Source organism: Camelina sativa, chromosome 6 (genome assembly GCF_000633955.1).
Source record: "Camelina sativa cultivar DH55 chromosome 6, Cs, whole genome shotgun sequence".
Lineage (NCBI taxonomy): Eukaryota > Viridiplantae > Streptophyta > Magnoliopsida > Brassicales > Brassicaceae > Camelina > Camelina sativa.
The window spans coordinates 17,136,770-17,161,057 of record NC_025690.1 but is presented as its reverse complement, the minus strand read 5'-3'; the positions used below and the strand labels follow the sequence as shown (position 1 = coordinate 17,161,057).

The 24,288-nt window shown below is 36.1% G+C and overlaps 6 protein-coding genes across 7 annotated transcripts in view; 2 read left to right on the top strand and 4 right to left on the bottom strand.

Annotated features, from left to right (window-relative positions):
- Positions 873-2,158, bottom strand: LOC104791891. Its single transcript, XM_010517896.1, has 2 exons — positions 1,986-2,158; positions 873-1,733 (listed from the first exon to the last, which is right to left on the bottom strand). The coding sequence occupies exons 1-2, from the start codon at positions 2,019-2,021 to the stop codon at positions 1,158-1,160; spliced, it is 612 nt and encodes a 203-aa protein (XP_010516198.1). The 5' UTR covers positions 2,022-2,158; the 3' UTR covers positions 873-1,157.
- LOC104791889 (probable mannan synthase 14) lies at positions 2,715-5,270 on the top strand. The gene is made up of 8 exons (XM_010517892.2): positions 2,715-3,158; positions 3,246-3,344; positions 3,449-3,701; positions 3,784-3,894; positions 3,979-4,115; positions 4,202-4,315; positions 4,414-4,805; positions 4,887-5,270. The coding sequence occupies exons 1-8, from the start codon at positions 2,841-2,843 to the stop codon at positions 5,059-5,061; spliced, it is 1,599 nt and encodes a 532-aa protein (XP_010516194.1). The 5' UTR covers positions 2,715-2,840; the 3' UTR covers positions 5,062-5,270.
- Positions 5,411-8,176, bottom strand: LOC104791890 (protein ESKIMO 1-like). Its single transcript, XM_010517895.2, has 5 exons — positions 7,388-8,176; positions 7,123-7,294; positions 6,805-7,004; positions 6,561-6,719; positions 5,411-5,955 (listed from the first exon to the last, which is right to left on the bottom strand). The coding sequence occupies exons 1-5, from the start codon at positions 8,011-8,013 to the stop codon at positions 5,607-5,609; spliced, it is 1,506 nt and encodes a 501-aa protein (XP_010516197.1). The 5' UTR covers positions 8,014-8,176; the 3' UTR covers positions 5,411-5,606.
- Positions 9,959-12,551, bottom strand: LOC104791888 (zinc finger CCCH domain-containing protein 47-like). Its single transcript, XM_010517891.2, has 2 exons — positions 12,338-12,551; positions 9,959-11,972 (listed from the first exon to the last, which is right to left on the bottom strand). Exon 2 carries the CDS (start codon positions 11,957-11,959, stop codon positions 10,214-10,216), a length of 1,746 nt encoding a protein of 581 aa, XP_010516193.1. The 5' UTR covers positions 11,960-11,972; positions 12,338-12,551; the 3' UTR covers positions 9,959-10,213.
- On the top strand, positions 19,421-21,891 carry LOC104791887 (probable 2-oxoglutarate/Fe(II)-dependent dioxygenase). 2 transcript variants are annotated; one of them, XM_010517890.1, is made up of 4 exons: positions 19,421-19,986; positions 20,372-20,708; positions 20,990-21,062; positions 21,365-21,454. In XM_010517890.1, the coding sequence occupies exons 1-3, from the start codon at positions 19,478-19,480 to the stop codon at positions 21,056-21,058; spliced, it is 915 nt and encodes a 304-aa protein (XP_010516192.1). In that variant the 5' UTR covers positions 19,421-19,477; the 3' UTR covers positions 21,059-21,062; positions 21,365-21,454. The 2 variants fall into 2 exon arrangements, with proteins under 2 accessions (XP_010516192.1, XP_010516190.1); XM_010517888.1 differs by lacking the exon at positions 20,990-21,062 and having other exon boundaries at positions 21,365-21,891.
- Positions 23,965-24,288, bottom strand: part of LOC104699154 (MATH domain and coiled-coil domain-containing protein At3g58370-like) — a 1,888-nt gene continuing 1,564 nt past the window's right edge. Inside the window, exon 3 of the mRNA XM_010414492.1 lies at positions 23,965-24,200. Within this exon, the coding sequence (XP_010412794.1) occupies positions 23,965-24,200 (236 nt within the window). The remainder of the gene's footprint in view (positions 24,201-24,288) is intronic.

Sequence of the window (24,288 nt, the reverse complement as noted above, 5' to 3'; positions counted from 1 at the left end):
GCTTATTTCATCTCATTGTTGCTACTAGTTAAATCTCAAGGCATTTGCGAATATTGTAGAATTTTTGGAAATAGTGATTCGTAAACGGATATTATCTGGTCTGCAATCATTTCTGATTATCAAGTCCCTATGTTATGTTGCAATTGTAGAGTTCTTCACAAATGCTCTTGGTTAGTAGATCTTTTATTGTTTCTCATTTCTTTACGGCTTACTTTATTGATCAACACTCCTCCACTATTTTGCTGCATCAATCTGTGGTTATGAAAGTATTACCTGCTTACTAGACCAGATAATCTCATTTGTTTTAGCCTAGAGATGATGTAAATCAAACGTTTCATAGTAGTTAGTCTTGTGGTCCAAATGCGTGAAGAGATAGTAACCTTTCCCACTCACAGTTTTAAACCAGAACATTAGTATAGCCATAGGCCCTCCTCACTTTCCCTTGCTTGTGATCTTGCATGGTTAATGAAGATGCTGTAGCCATCATATTAATCACTAGACATTTAGATCTGTTGTCTTTGATGTGTTTTAGGAGTCCTAATTGATTCGTTCAACTAGTTTAGCATGTACTGTTCTCCCTAATTTATTTGATTTTCAAGTATTTTAGGACAGTTGGTTTAGGTGTTCAAACATTTGGTTTACATGGGTTGTGTTACAATGTGATGGATGATATGTATTGGAAACGAAGTTCGGAGCAAAATCATATGTACTACACTACACAGTAAATATAGACTTCAAACAGGTTTTGCCAAATGATGAAGTATGGATTTTAACTAAAAAAACCTTGCCACAAACCTCTCTCTCTCTCTCGTTCTCTTCTTAAAATAAACGATCTTGATTTTCTTACTCCCTGATACCTGATACAAGGGCTGTTTTTGGTATAATCCATTACCGTTGCTGTTTTATATAAAGAAGCTAACAATGTTTACATTAAACTTCGCAAATCAAGCATAAAGAGAGTCAATAGCAAAATTATGTGTACTACACACTACACAGTATATGTATATACACTCAAACCGGCTTTGCCAAATGATGAAGAATTCCCATTTCCCAAGTATGCATAACTAAACATTGTGACAAAACCCTCTCTCTCTCTTGTTCTCTGCTTGATGGTTTCCAACTTCCATTAAAACTTGTCCATATCTCTCTCAACTTTACTATTCGTTGAAGTGTATAGCACCGAGTTTCCAAACAAGAAAAGTAGTAGCAAACATCACTGTGCTTATGAACACAAAGGAGAAAGCAATGATGAGAATATCCGAGCCTCCGGGTAAATCAAACGTAAGGCCGTTCTTCGGCATCCCTCTCCTGCTATCATCAAGCATGTTGGTTGGTGCTTCGGGTAGACCCGGTTTCCTCTTTGTTTTCTTATCACTTTCCTTGAGCACATCAAGAAGCTGGCTTCCCATCTTAGGTTTTGAAGGTTTAGGTGCTGCTTCAGTGTATCGGCTAAGAACCCGAGCTGCTCTTAATCTCTCTCGTGCTGTCAATGGTGCTTTTTTAGCTGAGCCATTGCTTCCTGATTCAACTGATTCACTTGCTGGTTTACTAGAAGTATCCGAAGAGGGAGAAGAATCAACAGATGTTGTTGTGACAGAACTGTCGTTTTTCTCAACACAAGATAAAACCAGTCCTCTTCTGCTTAAAAGTGACCTCCTTGAACTAATCAGAGAGATGTTGGGCACAAAAGGTGAAGGCTTTAACGGTATTGTAGGATGGGATCTGTTACGAAGCTTCAAAAAAAAGATAAGATTTTTGTTATTATCAGCAAAAATAAAGCATCCATAGAAAAAGGATTAAGCTTTTCTGAATCCATAGAGAAACCAATCAATCAAAGAGGCTAAACACACAAAATCAAACCCAGTTGCAGGAATCTCCAAGGTAACGAGAAAGTTTTTCGATTTCATCCCCAATTACTAGAGTCGTATGTGAAGAAAGAAGAATCTTAGATGGGTCATCAAAAGAAGAAGACATGAAACACTTACCGGAGAACTGAATCCGGCGTTGAGAGCGACGGACATTGTGAAATCGAATGTATTAAGAGTGACGCATACGGAGGAAGATGAAGACGGGGGAAGCTCTGTTTCTGTGTGGTAGTGAAAGAAGCTAAGCAGAGAGAAGAGAATCAAAGATTGGGTTCTCCTCTGCTGAATTAAGATAATCAATTTCCCCACTTGCTCTTATAGCGCGTGAAAACCACGCTGTCTCTTTTATGAAAAGTTACAAATAGTTTTACACTTTAATCAAAAACTACAAATTCCCCTGAATAAATAAATAAATAAATCATTGACTTTGTGTTTGAACGAGATTAATCGTTTGCATTGATGAGAGGACCCATCTAAACTGCTTCTTTGACAACCTAAACCTCTTGTCTTTAGTGTCCCATTCACACATATGTTTTGTTGATCGATGGTCTTGTTTTGGTAGAGTACCTTTCGCTAAATCGGTCCAACTATGCAAGGATTACTAGTAGTAATCTCTTTTTGATTAGACAATTCAAATTAAACGAAAGTCAGAGATACTGATTGTGTCATTATAATATTACATTACTAATTTAATATTAAGACATGGTGTAAATGTGTATTATGTTAACAACCAATTCCAGCTCAATCATAACCAATCTGTATTTTTAATTCTTAGTGATCACGATCCACGACTACACATGTCGAATGATGTCTCGATAGAATATTTAATCAAACAAAAGACTTCTTTACTAAATCAAAGACAGAGATGGTATAGGAAAGACAAAAGAATGTCGGATCTTCCTGAAGCTTTATTTCTCCAGGGAGATTTCTAAGTCTTCTTCTCTTTGTTTCTTCTGCTAACCTCCTTTTCGAGCAATGGCGACATCTTCTGATGGATTATTCGACGACATGAGCGTGTTGGGAGTGATTGGATACGTATTGGAGCAAACAAGGTTCATCTTCCTCGTACCGATACTGAAACGTATGGTGAATCTATGTCAGGTTATCTCGGTGTTGTTGTTCATAGATGCAGCATATATGGCTATAGTTGTCGCCATTGGCAAATTACTTAGACGAACACCACAGAAAGTTCTAAAATGGGAAAGCTTTAAGAACAATGACGACGTTGAGCTAGCTCCTTCAAGCATTCATCCAATGGTTCTCATTCAGATCCCAATCTACAACGAAAAAGAGGTGACTGACTTTGGAAACCAAAAAAAACAAAATGGTGTGTAAGCTAAACAGAGAACTATGTTTCACAAGTAAAGATGTTTTAAACAGGTATGTCAACTTTCGATAGGAGCGGTGTGTAAGCTATTATGGCCACTGGATCGGATGATTGTTCAAGTGCTTGACGATTCAACCGACGAAGAGAGTCAGGTCCTTTCCTTTAACCTTTATTGAGCTCATCTGAATGTACTTTTATCCTTTTGTCTCAGCCTCAATATCTATAAAGAAGTGTTTCTTGTTCTGAAATAAAATAGAAACTGGTTAGATTGGAGTGTAAGAAATGGTCGAGCGAAGGTATTAACATAAAAGCGGAGGTTAGAAGTGGTAGAGACGGGTACAAAGCAGGAGCTCTCACTGCAGGAATGAAGCATAGTTATGTGGATGGATGCGACTTCGTTGTAATCTTTGATGCTGATTTTCAGCCAGAACCTGATTTTCTTGAACGCACTGTTCCGTTTCTTGTCCACAACCCTGAGTTAGCTCTTGTACAAGCCGGCTGGAAATACGGTTAGATCTTTCTAATTCACTTTCGAGTTAGCTAAAGATCCGCTTTAGTTGATTTGTTAAATCTATCTTGCTTGTGTGACAGGGAATGCCGATGAGTGTTGTATGACAAGAATACAAGAGATGTCTCTTAACTACCATTTTGCAGTGGAGCAAAAGTCTGGATCCTCCATACTTGGTTTCTTTGGATTCAATGGTGGAGCATCCACATACATGCTCTGGTGTGTTTTGTATTATATACTCCTGATTTGAGTGAATAAAGAAACACCGTTGACTTCAGGTACTGCTGGTGTGTGGAGAATCAAAGCTCTGGATGAGGCCGAAGGATGGAAGGACCGCACAATAGTCGAGGACATGGATTTAGCGGTTAGAGCTTATTTACGTGGTTCTAAGTTTGTGTATCTTGACGATGTTAAGGTTTGTAATGGAGAATATTCAAATAGAAGGCAATGACTCAACTTTTACTAAAATTATCTGAACAAATTTTGAAAGTTTTATTTCAGGTCAAAAACGAGCTTCCGAGCTCATTTCAAGCATACCGATTTCAGCAACATCGTTGGTCTTGCGGTCCAGCGAACCTTTTCAAGAAAATGGCAATGGAGATCATAAAAAACCAGGTTGATAGATTACATAAATCCTAAGTATAACTCCTTTGGAGCATAAGTATAGCTCAGTGACCTTTATCGTTTTTGTGTTACAACATGTTTTGAAACAGAATGTGTCTTTATGGAAGAAGGCCTATTTGGTATACAACTTCTTCTTTTTGAGGAAGATCGTTGTGCATCTCTTCACATTCGTCTTCTACTGTCTAATTTTGCCTGCTACCGTTATATTCCCGGAAATCGAAGTCCCTAAATGGACTACTATCTACATTCCAGCTACCATCACTATCCTAAATGCGATAGCAACACCAAAATCTTTCTACCTCATATTGTATTGGATCTTATTTGAGAATGTCATGGCGATGCATAGGAGTAAAGGAACTCTCATTGGATTGCTAGAGACTAGTAGAGTTAAAGAATGGATTGTGACACAAAAACTAGGAGAAATCAATACTCTCACGCAAAACCTCATTACTACTACTACTCACTATAGCTTCCCCGAAAGGTTTGAATTGTTTTCCCGCCTAGATTTTATCGTTCGAAATGTATGTTATTATAATGATGTGATATGTTTGGATTTGTGCAGACTTAGATGGCGAGAGATAACTGTTGGGATGTATCTCTTCATATGTGGATACTACGACTTTGTGTTCGGGAAGACATACCTTTACATATATCTTTTCTTGCAGTCTGTTGCCTTCTTCGTTGTTGGAGTTGGCTACATTGGAATGTCGATTCCAAGTAATCGACGAGACTCTTAACTTCTTTCTTCTCCTACTCATTCATTCTTATTTCAAGAGGTTGTATAGAGATAAAAAGATGTGGTTTTGTCATCATGTTACAGTTTTATTAATTCCTTGTAACGATCTAACTTCGAGTTATAGCACCATTCAAAACTCTCAAGAGTCCACCAAATAGCAATTAGCAAGAGATGTAATACATATTGATCTTTATATTTATTTTTGCCGGTGAATAAACAAATCGAGACCATTTAAAGAAACAGTGCATGTGAGCAAGTTTTACTCACTTAGTTGAACAAAAAAAAAAAAGAAACATTTGGCATCCTTTGTTACCCACCTCATTGGCATTGAGTACAAAACACAGTTAAAATATCCTACTAGACACTCTAATAACCATTAAAGAAAACATTTCACAATTACAAATTCAAGAAAAATTATGAACATTATGACATCAAAATATAAACCATCGAGGCACCTTGGAGCAAAGAGAACAAAAAAAAAATTAAAAGTAAGAAAAAGATTTTCAAAAACAATATATTTTTCCTTTGTTTGTTTATCTTTATAGGTCACGAACGGGATATGATACGTGTGTAAAGGAACTCATTCCACGTGTCAGGTAAACCGGGAAGACACCAATGGATACAATCTGCGTAAGTGTTGGGATCGGCTTGTTGCTCCGGCGTCAGCATTTTGCCTTGTCGGATTGTGTGAACCGAAGTGTGAGCATCTTTCCGGTACTCGGAGAGTTTGGTGATGTTGAGAAAGTAAACCGGGACTTTAAGAGAATGCGTGACGTTTTCCGCTACTGAAAACAGTCTGTAGTCTGTTCCTACGCTGAAGGGCATTGACATGTTTAGGATCGGTGTCGTCTCCAACGCGCACTTGATTCCATCAGGATTCTCCCAATCCAAGCTCCTAAGATCATATAACAACAAATCAAAATTTGATTTTATACTTTTTTTTCTTAACGATAAACACATACTATAAAAAGTATAATGTGTGGTGGTTGGTTTTTCACCAACTCGTTAAAGTGAAAGATTATAGAGTTTTTATGTTTTTTAGCTGAATTTGTATATTTATGTAGGCTTTTTCAAAGGACAAGGACTTGTTATCTATTTTTCTGGTAGTTTCTTGGTTTTCAAGTTACGATACGTCCACAGGTTATAAATATTATGTTCTGGTTCTGGTATAAACCAGAGAAAAAGTTTGAAAACACAATACTACTAACTATCACATATACTAATATTTAGCAGGTCAATTGAATGAAGTCAGTACGCATTAAGTTCTACTGAACATTTTCTATGTATATTACTTTGTCTATAATATTGCCCTAAAAAAAAATGAAAAGGTGATCCTAGTAGAAAACATGGAGAGTGAGATCTCAATTTGTCAATTGTCAGTAATATCATATTGCAAGCAAAGCATATAACTAGCTAATTCAGTTGATTAAGCAACAAAAAAAGTAACTTAACGTAAAAATCCAAATGGTAATTAAGAAAAGTAAGAAAAAGAATAGTTACTTGATGTGGAGAGGAGACATGCTAGCGAAGAAAACAGTGGTACGTAGAGGATCAATATTTCGTTCCACCCAATCTCCCCAAGTCCTCATCACTCTCCTATACGCTACTGGCCTTTCGATCTCTTCATACTCAGTGTCTCCTTTATCGAACGATCCTCGTCTGCTTTCATCAATTATTCCACAATCACAATTCACAAACTTTGCCTAATATAAGGCAATAGCATTGTAGAGTATAAGACACTTACAGAACTTTCATGGCGAATGTGTTCATCCACCAGATGTAAGTGTTGAAAACAAGAAAGTCAACACCTTTCCAGTTGACTCCATGCTTTTCAATGGACTCAGGCATTATGATACGGTTAAGTATACTATGCATATTTGGATCATCTGAATTCGATTCCACCAAAAATGGCGCCCAATAAAACTCCACCGTCGCATTATAATCCTTTTAAAACCATACAAATAAAAAAAAATATTAATTACCTAACTAGTAACCTACTCTCAAAATAAGCAACTCCACTACTCTATTTTACTATAACAAATTTATTAGTCAATTCAATTACCTCAACTCGGAAGACAGAGAGAGAACCGGTTTTGTTCAAGCTTTTACGACCGGGAGGAACCACCGATTGAACCAAGCAAACCATTGATTCCCATTGGTTCCGGTTTAGTGAATCTCCAACGAACATCATTCTCTTGTTCCTTAGCTTCTCTAACAGCAACTTCGCTTTGAACCTTTCACCAAATCAAACCAAAAAATTAGAGATCAAACAAAACTAAACCAACCCCAAAGTGTACAAAAAAAAACAGAGGGGTTTTCCGGTTTACTTTGGTAGAGAACAGTCTCTGGGTTGCCATCTCCAATTCTGATACAGAGAATCTCTTCTTCCATTTCTCATGCAAGTGACTTGCGCCGTCAAGAACTCACACTGATCCTCATTATACAACGGATGCGTCTCGTTATCAAAAACCCATTCTCCGGTAAACAAATCACACTCCTCCGGCGGCAGTTCCACGTCTTCTTCATCCTCCGTTACAGAGAAAAGCTCAATCTTTTTCGCTTCCTCTGTTTTCGTTCCTTCTTCCTGAACAGGGTCCGCTGAATCTTGATCAGGGTCTGCGTTTTTCACCGGCTCCTGAATCGGGTCTGTGTTTCCAACGGAATCTTGAACTGTGGGGTGGTTTGAGGTCTTGATCGATTCTTGAACCGGTAGTGTTGTTGTAATCTCCTCAGTAGTAGTGATCGGTTTCGTCACCTCCTCGTGGACGTCGTTACTAGGTTTAGAGGTTGAGAAAGGGAACTCGGCTATGGATTTGACGTCTTCGTTGTACATGAAGATACCGAAGAGGAAAACAGAGAAGACGACGACGAAGATTGAGAGGTTACTGTTCTTCCTCTGTTTCATTGTTACTCCTGTTTCAAACAATGGAAATTTTCTTCTCCACGGTTGCATCTGTTTTTGTTTTTTTTTTCTTTTTCTTTTATATATATATAAAGAGACGAATTGAAACTTTAAATGAAAAAAAAAAACAAAAAAACAAATTCTCTTCGCTCTAAAATGTCAGAATGTTTGTGAGAGAGGGAGAAAGATCGATGGGAAATATAAGAGCAACGAATAAAGATTTAAATTTGATTTGTTTTGACGTTAATTAGTTTTGTGATTCTAATAAGTTTGGTGAGATGGGTTTATCTTGAACTGGTTTTCAAAAGGCTTTTAGGTGAAGAAACAGAATAAAATAAAAATACTAAGTTGCTCTTCTTTTTCACTTAACATGTAATCTCTCATTCGCTTAACTAATCTATTTTGAAGTTGTTGTTATAGCAAAGTAGAGTTTGGAGAGAAGAGTGGATTCAAAGATTCTGAAAGCTTGTCTCAGTCCTCACCTAAAGAAAGGGACCTTAGAAAAAACAATTGTGGGTTGATGAATTTGCATGAAAGGTTTGAACCGGAGTCATCTTTTCTTTATTTGGATCTGAAGTTTAAACTGGTCACACTACTCACTATTAAGAATGAGAAACTTCATTTCGTGTATTTTTAACCTGTTACATCATCAAATTTATTAGAAAATTAGTAAATTGTTGATCACATTTCAGGTGAGCAGTTCATCCTGGAACACATAAGATCCGGATGGATGATTCAGATTCCTCATGTCAAAAAAAATTAAGGAAATTGGAAATCTTAGAGATTCATGGTGCATGTAACATTCCACCAAAAAGGCATATCAAGCTTCCCCTCCTACATTCATGTTAATTGATAAGTATTATATTTCTGAAGTGAATAACTAATTGATCCAAGACCAATTGTTTAAAGCAATCGGTATCTTGCGTCTTAATCCAAAGTCCAAACTAGTGCTACCATCGATCTGTTGTTGTCTCAAAACTTGTTGTGATACATTCACATTTATTTCTTTTATGTTAAGCACAATTTTACTCCAGCTAATCACCAATTAATCCAATACTGGATTAGCACCAAACTAATCTTTTGAATTAGGGAAAGAAACTAATCTTTCGTTTTCTGTAACAATCATGTTTCCCATCTCATGTTGAGGATGAAGCATCCGTGTTCGTTAAGAGAAAATAAATAAATATTGTTTACATTTGCAAACTTAAAGGAAAACTAAAAAGACAGGTCAAAATCTCACAAATGATATATGATGCTTTCTGTTTCAGAAAAGTAAAGGCTAAGGAATCTCATAAAACACATACATACACCTATAAATCTATAATATGTATCCGGCACCAACCATTACCAATCATATATATATGTACATCAACTTCTCTATATGTATGTAGATTTTGTATACTTTATTACGACTCCATTTTGGCTTTAGTTGTTAGTCCAATATTTGAATCCTTTTGCTTTGAACCAAAGCCAAAGTAACCCAACCCAAACCTTTGTATTTTGTTAGTATGAGTGAGTCAGATACACACATCGGATATCATACGTACTCCACACCTTTATTTTGTATAATAATGATTTTACTTCAACTTTTCTACGTGCGTAGTGTTGTGTCTCAGGCACACGTGCGTCCCATAACATCTTTGACATCTCCTCATAGTTTCCTTTCACACATATCTCATAAAATGTTAAAATAAGACTTCTTCGCCATTGTAGGCAACTGGCATCAATTAATTTGGTATTGACTACAATTGATTGAAGTATATAAATCTAGTTTTCTAGTTATGTACCGTTGTTTAGTATTCTGAAGGCTGAAACCAATCAAGAGCTAAAAGCCTGTTTTGAATCCCATTGAGCGTAATTAAGGTGGCGTTGTGCTTGTTTATTTGCTTCTCTATTTGGTATCTTTGCATGAAATGGAGTGCTCAGAAACAAGAAAAAATCCTGTACTCACTAATTTGTAAGTGGAACTCTGCAAGTAATGGGAAGAACAAAAAGATAGTACAGTAATGTAAATTATTATTGCTTGACCAATTTCATAGTTTGAATATTACAAAGAGGATGCAACAAAAAAAAACAACGAATATAGAAACTAATCCAATTAGCTTCTATCTTTTTTTGTCATAGTGACTACAAAGTACAAACCATATACTAACAGTAACAACTACTGTATAAAGAAAGTCACAAAAATTACAGAATTAAAATTTGCAGAGATGGCACAATGGCAATATATAAAACCATCTTTTTGTGTGGTTTACGCCACAGCCTGCACCTTCTCTCTGTACATTTGCTCAGCCCACGACATAGTCCGAACCCTCTCGTTCATCCCAAAGCTTCTCTCCGACACCACACTGTCTTTAACCAAAGAGTTAACCCATGACACATCTGGCTCGTCCCTGTATTCTCTTGCTACGTTATTGTAACTGTTGTTGTTCCCTTGGATTCCAAAAGAAACACTTCTTCTCATCTTATTCAGCTCCTCTCCTTTCATTCCCCATTCGAGCTTCCCGTTTGGTGATCCCCAGTCCGAGAGATTAGACTGTTGTGAAGCTTGAGTAGTTGCCGGTTTGAAACTCAAGCTGCGTTTTGCAAAGGCAGATGATCTCGCTTTCATCACTGCAACCGCAGCAGCTGCTGAAGAGTCAAACCCGTGGTGAGAAGGCTGTTGCCTTACGGGGGAAGACGGATAATGTTGGTTCATGTTTTGGCTCATCTGAGAATTCCTATTTGGAGAGGAAACATAAGACCCGAAACTCTCTTCGGCATTGTTGCCAAAACCGCGGAGTCTCAGTTCCATCTCCATCTCCATATCGATATCTCTAGCACTCAATGTGGACTTCAATCTGCTTCCACCATTGAGCTGCAAAGCCGGTGGAGTAAGAGTATTGACTCTGTTCTGCCATGAGTTTCTTGGAGACGAAGGAACACCATTAGCCATTGGAGACACTGGTGGAGTCGAAACACCTGACGTATATGCAAGAGGAGACAAACCAGGCATCATCATCTCCACGCTGCTAAACGGAGACTGAGCTACTGCAGAGCCAGTTGAAGCATTAACTGGTCTCATCTCTTCGCGTTTATGCGCAAAGAAACAAACTCTCCTTGCACAGCCGGTCTCATCTTTACAAAGCCTGGTTTTATACTGAGCAGGATGAAGCCACGACTCGAAAACACCGTGAGCATACTCACAAGAATCTCCTTTAGGGCATGACCCTTTACGGAACTCGGGACAGGGGACACACGTGTAAGGATACTTCCTCGGATCTCTCCTCCTCGCGTTCTCTCCGGGATGAACAAAAGCACACTCAGTCCAATCATGCGAATAAGCCCTCGAACAAGGCTTAACCTTAAAGCTATACATCCTAAACTCATCACTTCCATAAACCCCTTCGTTAATATCAGGTAAAGACACATCAGCTGGATACTTGGACACAACCTTGATCTCTTCTTCAACCGTCTCATCGATCAATCCGCTAACACGACCTCCTCTCAGCAACAACTCAACCGCCTTCCTCCTGGGACTAGCCAAGAATCTCGAAACCCGAACAAACACATCCAAAGGTTGATTCCCATTAGCATCAACAGAGTTAACCAAAGCAGAAGCATCAACCAAGACGTTGATGACTTCAATCAAATTCACACAACAGCCAGAAACAGCACAATGAAGCGCAGTGACTCTCTCTTCACCACAAGCTCTGTTCACATCAGATTTACCAGTGGAAACGATGAAAGACAAAACCTTTACGCTTCCATACATAGCTGCAACCATCAAAGGCGTTCTTTCTTCAAAACCCATCTTCTTAGACCCGACCTGTCTGCAATACCATAACCCTGACTCATCCAAATCAAGCCCTTTCTCTTCAACATCTCTCTTAAACGAGTCAAGATCATCAGAGGCGGCGAATTCGAGGAGAACCATTGTATCTTCTTTCTTTTGCCTTGATTCGATTTCAGTTAAGGTTCTTGAAGAGCAGAGATTGCTCTTTGGTCCACTACACATAATAATAAGTATCCTGTAAAGAAAAGTAATTGATGATGAGAAACTGATATTAGAGAATATAAAAGGTAACTTTCTTTTGTTTGTAACTTTTTCCATATTCTAAGATTCTCTCTTCTTATGCAGATTTTGATGCCGCAATATTAGCGGATATACAAAAAAAAAAAAAAAAAAAAAAAAANCTTTTCTACTAAGACAAGCATACGACCGTTTCTACTCTTCTCCGTTGAAAAATTGGTTAACCAAAAAAAGGAAGTCAAAGACAAATCAAGTAACTAGGTAAGAGACCAGACAGAGTATTGTAAGAAATAGCAAGACTTTGGTAACCATTGAAATAAAAAGAAACTGGAGATTTCCACATGGAGAAGGAAGGGGACAAACCTGGAATGAAATTGAGAAGAAAGTTGGAAGCTTTTGTNTTTTTTTTTTTTTTTTGTTGGATTGAGAGAGAATGAGGAGATGATGGAGAAACACAAGTGGGGAAAAGGGGTTTTGGGGTTTGTTTTAAAGAAGAAGAATGGGAGTGTGTGTGGAGGATTCTTTAAAAAAAGGTGTTTCACGATGAAGGAAGGTGCGCTCTTTCTTCCTCTTTCTCTCTTCTCTCTTCTCTTTGGTCTTCTTCTTTACTATTATTATTTAGGATTGTTTTTTTTTATAATATATACTTTTCTTTGTTTTTTCTTCGACATACAATATGGTTTTATAAGGTCAAAAAGTCAAAAAAGTAGAAACCAAACTTTTCAACGGTGAGCCTTTGTCGCTCTTCTGCTGACTATTCTACTACTACTACTCTAAAATTCGTATGTTTTGGGACAACTGATATGGGAATCAGTTAATTTTAGTACTTTAACTTATGACAATTTCTTGGGTGTGATTAAGGGAGCATAATTTTTTTTTTGTAGTTGTGGATGGAGAGAAATGGTAAATTTTGGAATTGGGGAAGGGAGTGATAAAGAGTTGATGAGACACACCACTTGACTAGTTTTACTCAAAAACTAACCGGTTACGGCGGTAACCCTTGAACACGCGTGTGTATGATCCACCACCACCACAGACACACAACACAACTAGCACGCGCTTTTCAAGAGCACGTGAAAGAGACTTATACCAGTCAACTCTTCTACCACTTGCTTCATTCAGCTCTTCGAGTTTTTTTAATTAATCTGTCTATTTCCATCAAAATCCGAAGCCAAACCCAAATTAATAATCACATTACCACTAAAAGATGTTGTTTAACAAAAAATTATAGAGAGAGAGTATTCGTTCCCTTTGGGTGGGCGACAAAATTGTCTTTCACTTTGGCTGCCTTCTCTCTATTTCGTTTGCCCTTTACTTTTTTTTTTTTTTGGCTCACCATCAACTTTTTATTTAACCAAGATATTACAACCAAATTCAAGGCACATTATATTCACCTCTATAGAATTAGACCAAATGCAATAGTTGATCAAGTACAACCCTAGAACACTAGGCGGATCCAACGCTACCTAATCGAAAACCATTGCATTTTTTAACCACAACGAGATAGATAACACACCACAACCCGGAGTGAAATCATCTCTTAAACCACCTAAATTGACCTAATGACACAAAAAGAAATACTAGCACAGAGAAGGCCAAAACTAATACTGAACAGCAAATCAAATCCAAGCTATGAGATCCTCATGATCAGCGTGTAGAACTTGTCCCAATAGCATCAACACCCTGAGGCGCATCATCAGAAAAGCTTGGAATTCCCGGCTTTCAATGTTCCGGTCCTAAACATAAAACGGACAATACATCCGACTGAACCGTCCAAGAGACACGAAAAACAACCAACAAGAGCTAAGCTTTTCCATACTAATCCTACAAGACCAGAATGCTAACGATTCAAGATAAGGGATTGAAGCACATATTAGCATATCATCACCTCACGGTGCGTATCCGGATTGGCCAAGCTGCTTTGTTGTCTCGTTTCTTGGCTGGAATGACACCGGAAGTTGAGGAAGCTCTCATGAGAATGTCGGCTTTGTGGGAGTCCGCAAATCTCAACCACCAACACCTTGAAGCCTCCCTAGCAACCTGAAGACACTAAGACCCGACTCGACCATGAACCTCCGAGCAGTTAGCGTCTCCGGCGAAAGGGTAGAGGAAAACGGAGGAATGTCGAGATCCAAAACTCAGATCCGATTCTCCGAAACTGCAAGGAAGGACACCCAGAGCAGCTACGAACCACCACCAGTCACCGGAGAGGAAAACGAGCCGAGATCTCGTCGTCCGCCACACCGAAGAGGAAGAGCTGGATCACCTACTATTACGATGAAGCGACAAAGAAAAGAAACAAGCAGAGCCCTCTCACACCGCCAGCGAAAACCTAAAGCAGCGGAGAGGCAAACAGACGTGGCGGCGGCGGAGCTGTAAATCTAGGATTTTGTTAGAGAAAAAAGTCGGATAAAAAGACTTTTTGCTGGTTTTGCGTTTGACCTTTACTTTATTTTGCCATTTATCATTAAACAAATTAACACAACCCCTATCTTTCTTCAACTTTAGTATTTTTAATAGTAATTGATCACATAAAACATGATTGTTCTTATTTATTAGTATTCTTTTTATTTGTTAATGCGATCATGACTGTAGAGAATCTATAGATTTTCATCAACTTGGAGTTTGGGGATAATATTCTGTTGTGTCATATGTAGTATATAGAAGTTGGTTGGTTGACGAGTCAAAAAAAACTAACTTAGACTGCGTTTTGGGGTCAAACTCATTAATAACAAATTATTTCTTATGCAAATCTTCCAATTATTGGGTTTTGTTTCCTCTATATGAATTTTCCACAGTTTTTTTTTTCCTCTAAGTCAAAATTTGGACTGTTGTGGGAACTAAAGATAAATTATTATGATGGAGATGTCCATTATACTACATGTATGTTATCTAGAAAAACCACAGGATTAATATATGTATTATTATCTTTATGGAAAGTGGACTGCGTGGGAACTAAAGATGTTTATAGAATATTATAGGGTATGATTATATTAAATATGATCAGTGATCACGGAGGCCAGTATTTTTTTGTTTATTTTGGGCGCTTCGTCGATGCACTAATCGTTTTTTTTTTCAAAATTATTATTTCATATTACCACTTGGTTTATCACAAAAGACTAAATGGCTAAAACTAAAGTACATCGTACGTCAGTATATAATATGGACAACTAAATGAATAGATTGTATCGCTTTGCAACTAATCAACAGTTACAAAGGAGGTCAACAGGTAAAGAGCGAAGTTGAAACTCATGAATTACCTTTAATTTCATCTTAATGACATCTTTCTTATCAAATGCAATAGGTATTTTTCATTCAAAGAAGTTTGTCGAAACCGATATAATTTAATATTTTGATGGATCGTACCAACGACGATATATGATGTACAGTTTTATTTCTTTTAAAAGAATTTCACTACTTTCGAAATTCGAACCATATATGTAAAAAACTTAACTAGCTAGGGTAATAAGTTCATTATCAGTTGGCGGTGGTATCTGAACCTATGACCTTGAAAACTATCAATGTTTTTTAAAACCAGCTAGCAGCCTGGTATACCAGTTGAGTTATCAATAATTGCATTTTTACACTAACGTTTTCGTTATGCGCCTCTCTGTCTAATTTTTTCTTCGGTACGTCGTATGTCGTAACGATTCAAAAGCCCTAGTTTTATAGTAACACGTGGGCTTCTCTTCTCTATAAATATATAGACTATAGGAATTATTATCAAGAATTTTGTAACCAAATTTCTCAACTTTAGAAATCGATATAAGTTTTTCGGGATTTTTGAGTAACCCTTAAATACACACGAGTAAATTTGTTGGGCAGATTTCTAATTAGGCCTAACTAGTTTCTTGCTGCAACTTCGGCCCAGTTACAGACAAATTACTTCACAGAACAAACAAAATATTAGTTTCTGATTGAAGCCTTAGTTTTTCTTTAATAAAAAATACGCCCCAATTAAGTGATAAATAACCTTTTAGACTGCTGATCATACGGTGATCTGTACTGTATATATGCTAAGCTCTGATTCGTGCTGGGGTGATAGAAATTATACCGTTTGTTCTCTAATCTCTCAGGTGGTAAAAGTATGTTGGCATAAAAAAAATATGGTTACAAGAAACATAGCTCTGACATTTCTTTTTTCTCTTGTGAAATGGATCGTACAAATGGTTGTACAATGTTTGCTGATGAATTTGAAATGGTATAAGTGTTACCACCTTCTCTCTCACATTTTCTAAATTTCAAACATATTTTTTGTTTTATCTTCTCAAAACTCCTTGGCTCCTTGCAACACCAATCATCACCATTATGTCTATGTAACCAATAATATATATATATATATATATATGATTGGTTCAAATTGGTATTAAGCACATAGGTGTAATCATATGTAAGTCTATGAAGGGTTCAAAACTAATGATACAAAGCGGTATTGTAGACATATGTAGTTGGTAACTTGGTATAACATATTATTCAAAGTTAAGTAACAAATGGTTTTGGTTTTGGCCAGGCTAGCGCTAACCTTATGTATACTAGTTTAATATTGATTTTGGGGAATATTTGGATTGTTAAACCGGCTCAATTTTTTAAACGTTTCTGATTAATGATTATATTATAATATAATACAATATGGTTTTGGTCTGGTCAGGGTAAACTTATATAGTTTATCATCGGTTTTACGATTTTGCATTTACAAACTGGCTCGAATGTTTAACGTTTAGGACTATAATAACTTCTTTATCATATTAGGTTTTTTTTCTTTTGATTATCTCTTTATAATATTAGTTAATTAATTGTGAGCTTTTTGCTTAAATAGAGAAATGGATCTCAAGAAAGAGAAAGAGAGGCAATAAAACGAAGTTGGCCGACATGACGCAATGACTTAGGAAAGTAGAACCAAACTGATTTTATATTCTATACAAGTTTGGTTATTGAATCTTGACCTAGCTACAGAAAATGACTCAGAAACCACCAAATATATGGATTTCCAAAAAAGACGTCCACTATTACTATATTGAGATGACGATATGCTTCATGTCTTTCCGCTATGAAAATCGATGTTATCAAAATTGTTGAATAAATGGTCCACAGCATTTACGGCACGTGCCAATATACTTCACTTCATGTATTAAAGAGTTCTTTTTTTCTGATAAAGAATTGTCTTGAAGTTGCGTATACAACTACAACTGGTGCGATGATCTAATGCTATCTTTCTCTATCTCACTTTTGATTCGCTTCGTCAAATATGATTTTATCCGCAAAATATTAGACATGTGCGGTAATCTGTTTCGGATTATAATTAATTATACACTCTAGAAGATTTTTTTCGTACGGCAATAAAACTAATACTGATCATTAAAAGCAGGTCAAGTCTCGAGCTGGTAAGATGGCAAAGCTTCGATTGTTTAAAGTCAGATTTCATGCATGTGTCATTTTCTAAGTTTAGTTAGGATCGATGTTTAAATAATTTTAGACTTTTTAGTATATCCCAAAATGACAAACTAATCTATGCTTTAATTAGTTTGTTTAAAAAAGAAATTTATAAATTTCGATAATTTTGTAAAATGTCCAAAACTTATAAACCGTAAAATTAATACAACAATAAAGCGTTAGTTCGGAATCCAGATAATTTTACAAGTCGATATCACATGACTGCAAACGCATTATTGTATCACAAGTAGCCAATCAGAACGCAACTTCTGTGTAGTTAGTGTGTCGTGGCTTATTCCTATTGGAAGTCGATGACTGCTGCTTTATCTTCTTTGTCTTTTTGGTGCTTCCATTTGTCTTGCTGTCTGCCATCGACTTTCCCGACAAGGTCCACTGTAAGTTTTTAGGTTTCAACCAAGGAAAATTGATAGATAGATCAAAGGCCTTCGTGTTTCGTTTTCTAGCTTATGGTGATATTTTTCAGCCAGTATATCCAACAAAACAAGTACTTACATGACCATCTACTAGATTTTCTGACAAAAGACTGAAGCAGTTAGCAGTATATGCAAAAAACACCAATCCCCACGTTTTTGTCATATGATCAGTATTACAAGGACGACAAGATTCACAAGAGTTTACTAATTTCAGTTTGTTACATTTAACTGCCCAAGGATCATAACCAGTTTTCTAATATCTATGTACTGCCCACACCTTCTTCATTGATAACTACGTCTCAAGGAGTATATAAATATAACATGATCACATCTAAAATGTGTGTGTATCTGCTTTTTTCTATTATGTATAAATGCTCTCCAGATGCCGTAGGAGTTAAGCGCCCCCTTAACCAATTTACAATTTTTCCTTTAGTTTATGTGGATCATACAATGAATGGAGGATTTCATTCGTTCTTTTTTCAAACCAAAACTATACGTATAGTAGCTTACAAAAATTAACTCTATATAAATAATTTATAATACACATATTTTACTGTAGCAATAGACATTTTTCAAATCGTTACAAATTTTGCTTTAAAAATTTACCAATTCATATTTTAGCTTTTTAAAAATCCTCCACAACTCTCTTATTTTTTTTGTTTAAATTATTAAAATACATAACTTAGAGGCTTAGTAGAGCCTCAATCAATCGAGAAAAGTGTATATAAAAAAACCATTTGCAGTCTTATATTTAATGGGAAATTGTAATTTCATGTATACAGCACGAAATTAAATCTATAATTAATACAAGTGGTTATCTTTTGGCATTGTGTTTTTAAATGTAGTATAATATAAAACGTGAGAAATTCAACGAATGTCCCTCGACAATTGGCATCGAGATTTAACGTCGGCCTCATCATCTAGAGATACTTTTATTTCTCTGTGGTTATAAATTGATAGGTTTTTAAGTATCTATCCTATCCATTAGATCTCCCCGTTTGTCGTTTGTATACACTGTTATGCATATACCTAATCGTTGACTCGTTGTAGTTAAATTCAAGACCGGCACTTCATTTTTGATCAATAGCTAATCTCGATTTCTGACCGGAACCAACGTTTTGTTGTGGTCCTAATTATATACTAATAATTCGGTTTTAAGTATTATTCGAATGTATTTATAAGACGATTCGGATCATATATCTATTATGATGTCTAAACGAACTGTGAACCTAACTTGCGTTTGTGTTTTGTAGTTAAAACTTTGCGTTGAGTTTATATATATAAAGCACAATTAACAGTTTCGTTTAGTAAATATGTTTTGGAAATTGTTAACACAAACACGTAACATTAATTTGGAAATTGTGAAAAAAAAAATTACAATCATTTATTCTGCAGTGGATGAGACTTCATCTTTGGCGAAAGTAAGATGGTTTTTCAACTGGTTTACAAAGCAACATGAACCACTATAATTAATTTATTTCACATAATATTTTGTAAGTTACTAAAAAAAAAACATAATAATGCATGCATCTATATATAGTTTTATCTTCTCTATATATATATGACTTCCTTATTAGTACTCCTTCACTCATCCTCAGCCTCCTCCTTCATCTCATTTTATCAACTAATAACCAAAGCCATGAGCATGATCCAAGACTGGCCTGAGCCTATAGTCCGTGTCCAATCCTTATCTGAAAGCAACCTCCGAGCCATACCAAACCGCTATGTCAAGCCTCTATCTCAGCGTCCGAACATAACCTCTCACAATAAACTCAACCCTCACACGGCCACAGCCATCCCCATCATTGACTTAGGTGGCTTATACACAGACGACATAACTCGTCAAGCCAAAACGCTTGATGAGATCTCAAAAGCTTGTAGAAAAAGGGGTTTTTTCCAAGTGGTGAACCACGGAATGAATCCGCATCTCATGGACCAGGCTAAAGCGACATGGAGAGAGTTCTTTCATCTTCCCATGGAGCTAAAAAATATGCATGCTAATTCGCCCAAGACTTACGAGGGATATGGAAGCCGACTAGGCGTAGAAAAGGGTGCTATTCTTGATTGGAGCGATTACTATTTTCTTCACTACCAACCTTCGTCTTTGAAGGATTACACCAAGTGGCCTTCCTTGCCTCTTCATTGCCGGTATATCTGGTTTCAATTTTTCTAGTTATAATTATATAAAAAGGAATTTATTCACGTTTATGAATCTTTTCAATAAAAAAGAATTGAATTTCCTAGCTCATGTAACTCTAATTACTTCAAGCTCAATATATGAAACCTAAGATATTTTACATTTAAGTCTCTTTCTGTATAAAATATTCATCTTGGAAAACTAAACCGACGTATACTAGTCCAAATCTTTTTTAGTGGATTATTAATTCATAACGCACGCACATGTTAAAAATAAACTAGTTGTTCAATCGAGCTATTATTAAATCTTAAAATTGATTCGAATTATAATTAAAGAGATAAAAGAAAACCGAAATCTTCAAATTTTGGTTTTTCTTGTCTTGAATTATATATATAGGGATATATTGGAGGATTACTGCAAGGAACTTGTGAAATTGTGCGAGGAATTGATGAAGATATTATCGAGAAACTTGGGATTACGAGAGGACAGGCTTCAAAATGCGTTTGGTGGTAAAGAGGAATCAGGAGGATGTTTAAGGGTTAATTATTACCCGAAATGCCCTCAGCCGGAGTTAGCTCTCGGCCTCTCTCCGCACTCTGATCCCGGCGGATTGACCATTCTCTTGCCGGACGAACAAGCCGCCAGTCTTCAGGTTCGTGGATCCGACGACGCATGGATCACAGTCGAACCAGCTCCTCATGCTTTCATCGTTAACATTGGTGACCAAATTCAGGTGACTGTTTTTTTCGGTTCTTTTTTCTATATTAATTACTATTTATACGTATAAGTATAACTACAGAAATTTTAAACCAAACTTCAAACTAAGAATTTGGATACATTTGCTATTTGTTTTGACTTATGTCATTAGCTAACCATAATATTCGATTTCCTCCATAATAATTTACTAATTTCGTTTCTTCATTATTTTTAGACTAAAAATTATCAATGATAACGAAACGAAAGTAATATCACGTGGAGGGGACTTACTAATTTTTTTTTCATTTTTTTTTTAAGTTGTTAGTTTTGATAAAGCACGTGCATGCATCTTTCTTCTTCTTCTTCTCATGGGAAATAAATCGATAATAAGGTATTGGTGAAACCACGTCGCCATATTCACTTCCGTTCTTTAATTTAACATGTGCCTCTATTAAAGGAAAAAGAAAAGGTCCAACAAAACCAAAGGGAAGCAGGAAAAAACAATTTCAACGTCTAAGACAAAGCTCACAAATTGTTTACATGTTTCAAACGTGCTATAACCATAACTGCCGACCTAGTCAAACAAGAATCATTTTGATATTATATTTTTAGCCACTTACTTTGTTAGAGTAAAATCCTAATATACGGCATCTCTATCATTTAACGACCGTTGAACATTTTGGTTTTGGTTAGATGCTGAGCAATTCAACATACAAAAGCGTAGAACACAGAGTGATCGTGAACCCTGCAAATGAGAGGTTGTCGTTGGCGTTCTTCTACAACCCAAAGGGCGATGTTCCGATCGAGCCGTTGAAGGAGCTGGTGACCGTAGATTCACCACCTCTCTACTCCTCCACCACATACAATCGCTACCGTCAATTCATTCGTACGCAAGGCCCACGTAGCAAATGTCATATCGAGGAACTTAAATCACCTCAATAGTAGAACGTGCGTACATTTGAAGTTTTTATAGTGTTTTATCATGTTTTCTTGTCGTATAAATAAAGAGCAATGCTTTTACCTACTGTATCATAAATTGTGTTGTTTTATGAGGTTTGCATTATGTTTTTAGGATATGCGTTTGATGTATGCATGTTTTTCTTCTGTTCGTTTTTTTTTTTTTTGGTTTTTTTTTTTTGGTTTTACATGTTAAAATGTTGTGTGCTAAGTAATATACTGAAAATATTGTTTTCAAAATATTACGACGTTTATGTTTATGCCATATTTTGTGGATTTGAGGTCTTTTATATATGTGTGTGAAATATTTCTCGGTTTTTGGTGCATATGTTACGTATGTTCATTACAAGAAAAAAAATTTATTAAGATGAAATATTTAGCCACAATAAAAAATATTTAGTTACAATATAAACATTGTTACGAATTTGTGACGTCACAAGAGTTGCAACATTATACTATTTGACTAATGTTTACTCATTTGAATTACTCATTTAGTAACTGTCACATAACAATTTATACTATTTTATGACTAATGTTTACTCATTTTAATGTCATTATGTCACAAGCTGTGACTTGCATATCTGTTATAAGTTCATAACTAATTTGCAACAACATATTGGTAACAATGTAGTCATAAGAGTGACGATTAATATTATTGTAGCATATTCGTCACTAATTGTGACAAACTTTTGTTACTGATTTTTTTCGTCATAATACAGTGACGAAAATACTATGAATTTGTGACAAATAAATTTAGTCATAATATCGTATTTAAAGTGTCATAAATTTGTGACTAAAATTTTTTATCTCAAAAATACGTCTCAATAAAATTATTTTCTTATAGTGGTTGTAGCCAGAAACCTTTTGTTAAAGCTTTTGAAGCCAGAATCGGTAAAGAGTTTTTGAGAAATGACTCAATGAGACATTTCCAAGTGACTTGATAACTCATTCTTTTCACATTCCATTAGGTGAATTAATATAGAAGTATCTTACAAATTTTGCGACTCAGTGTTAAAAGTTAAAACTTGATGAATGACCTCCACATTTTAGACAGTTTATACCATATAGAAAGTTTATGAACTTCTAATTCAATATCACCTAGGCATAAGAGAATCAGTTATTTTAGTCTTTTTGTGTTGATCTCTTCACATATTTTCATGCAGATTCTAAAAAACAAAAAAAACAAATATTGCGAGATTTTTTTAAACAATCTTTATATATTTTAATGGCAGGAATCAGAGAAACCACACTTGTCTGTTGTTGGATTACAAGAAACAATCAGACGCAGCCAACATAAATAAACACAGCATTTCTTTACTATTAAAAATAGAAACAGAGAAGATATTGATAACCTCCAATCATTGATATATACGCCAAAATCCGAGAAAGCTATGTCCTTTTTGCATTGGCCAGGGAGGCAGGGATGCTTTGTATTCCCTCGCATTCTTGTCCGCTAAAGACTAGAGGGTTGTTAATTTCTATATATGTTGTAAGCAAACTACTGACATATGATCATGGAAACAGCCACGATCACAAGTTAGTCTAGAGCTACGAGGAACTTCTAAGTTCAACTGTTCAAGTATACATATGCATGATGATTCACACACAGAAACAAAGTTGTTTATCAGCAATATAGATACTGTTTAGTAGTCTCGCACACCACATCGTATGCAAAACAGGACAAATTAGAACAAAGGCAACAGAACAGAAACAACAACTATATATTGGATAGGGTCACTTACAGTCTCAGAGAACATGTCTTGCAGTGCGGTTGCAAATCTTCACTTTCATCATCCAAAGAATTGAGCAAGTGCAAATTAGCAAGAACTTGCTCCGTACCCAGCTCTGTTAACAATCAGCATCAGAGACAAACCGATGTGTATTTCGATGTTCGTGTATTGGAACTTGGAAGCTACGCTTGTTTTTGTTCCTCTCTGTTATTTCCTCTAAACACAAAAGGTGCAATGTTAAGAAAAACAACTAGAATAGTCAAGAAAAAAACATCATCCAATGTTAAGAGAATTTCAAAAGCAGTGCAACAAAATGGAAGCAACCCCTATTAGGCGGTGGAAAGCACATTCTGGATTAAAGTAGTAGAAAAATAAAACAGATTACAAAATTAATAATAAAGACGAAGAAAGAGATAATAGTAATATATGATATGATGTGCATCGATCACTTATTCTTTCGTTTGACCTCATTCAGCTTCTTCTCCAACCAACCAACGTAACCTTAAATCCAAATTTTGTCATAAATACCAGTGAAAGATGCGCATGAACCAAATTAGTGCTTGAGATTTTTGTGAGGCGACCTGCGCAGCATCCTAATCAACCGGATTAGAATACCGATGAAGATTGAACATACCCATGGAGTTCAATGCTGATAGGTTCATACTTGCAGATAACTTCAAGAACATCAAGCTCTCCAAAAATCTTGACTTGTTCATCAAATATAAGTCCACAATATTTGGCATCAAGTTTTCCAAGGGGAATACTGGATGCACAACCACGTTCAGGAGTATTGTAATCAAAGACCTCTGTTGTTTCAGTAAAATCACGAAAGATATCTTGCACTTCGGAGTGTTTTTCAGAAAGTTGATTCACTATAGTAAAAGAAAACTCTGCGCGTCTTCTCCATCCAAAAGGCAAAGACTCAGCATC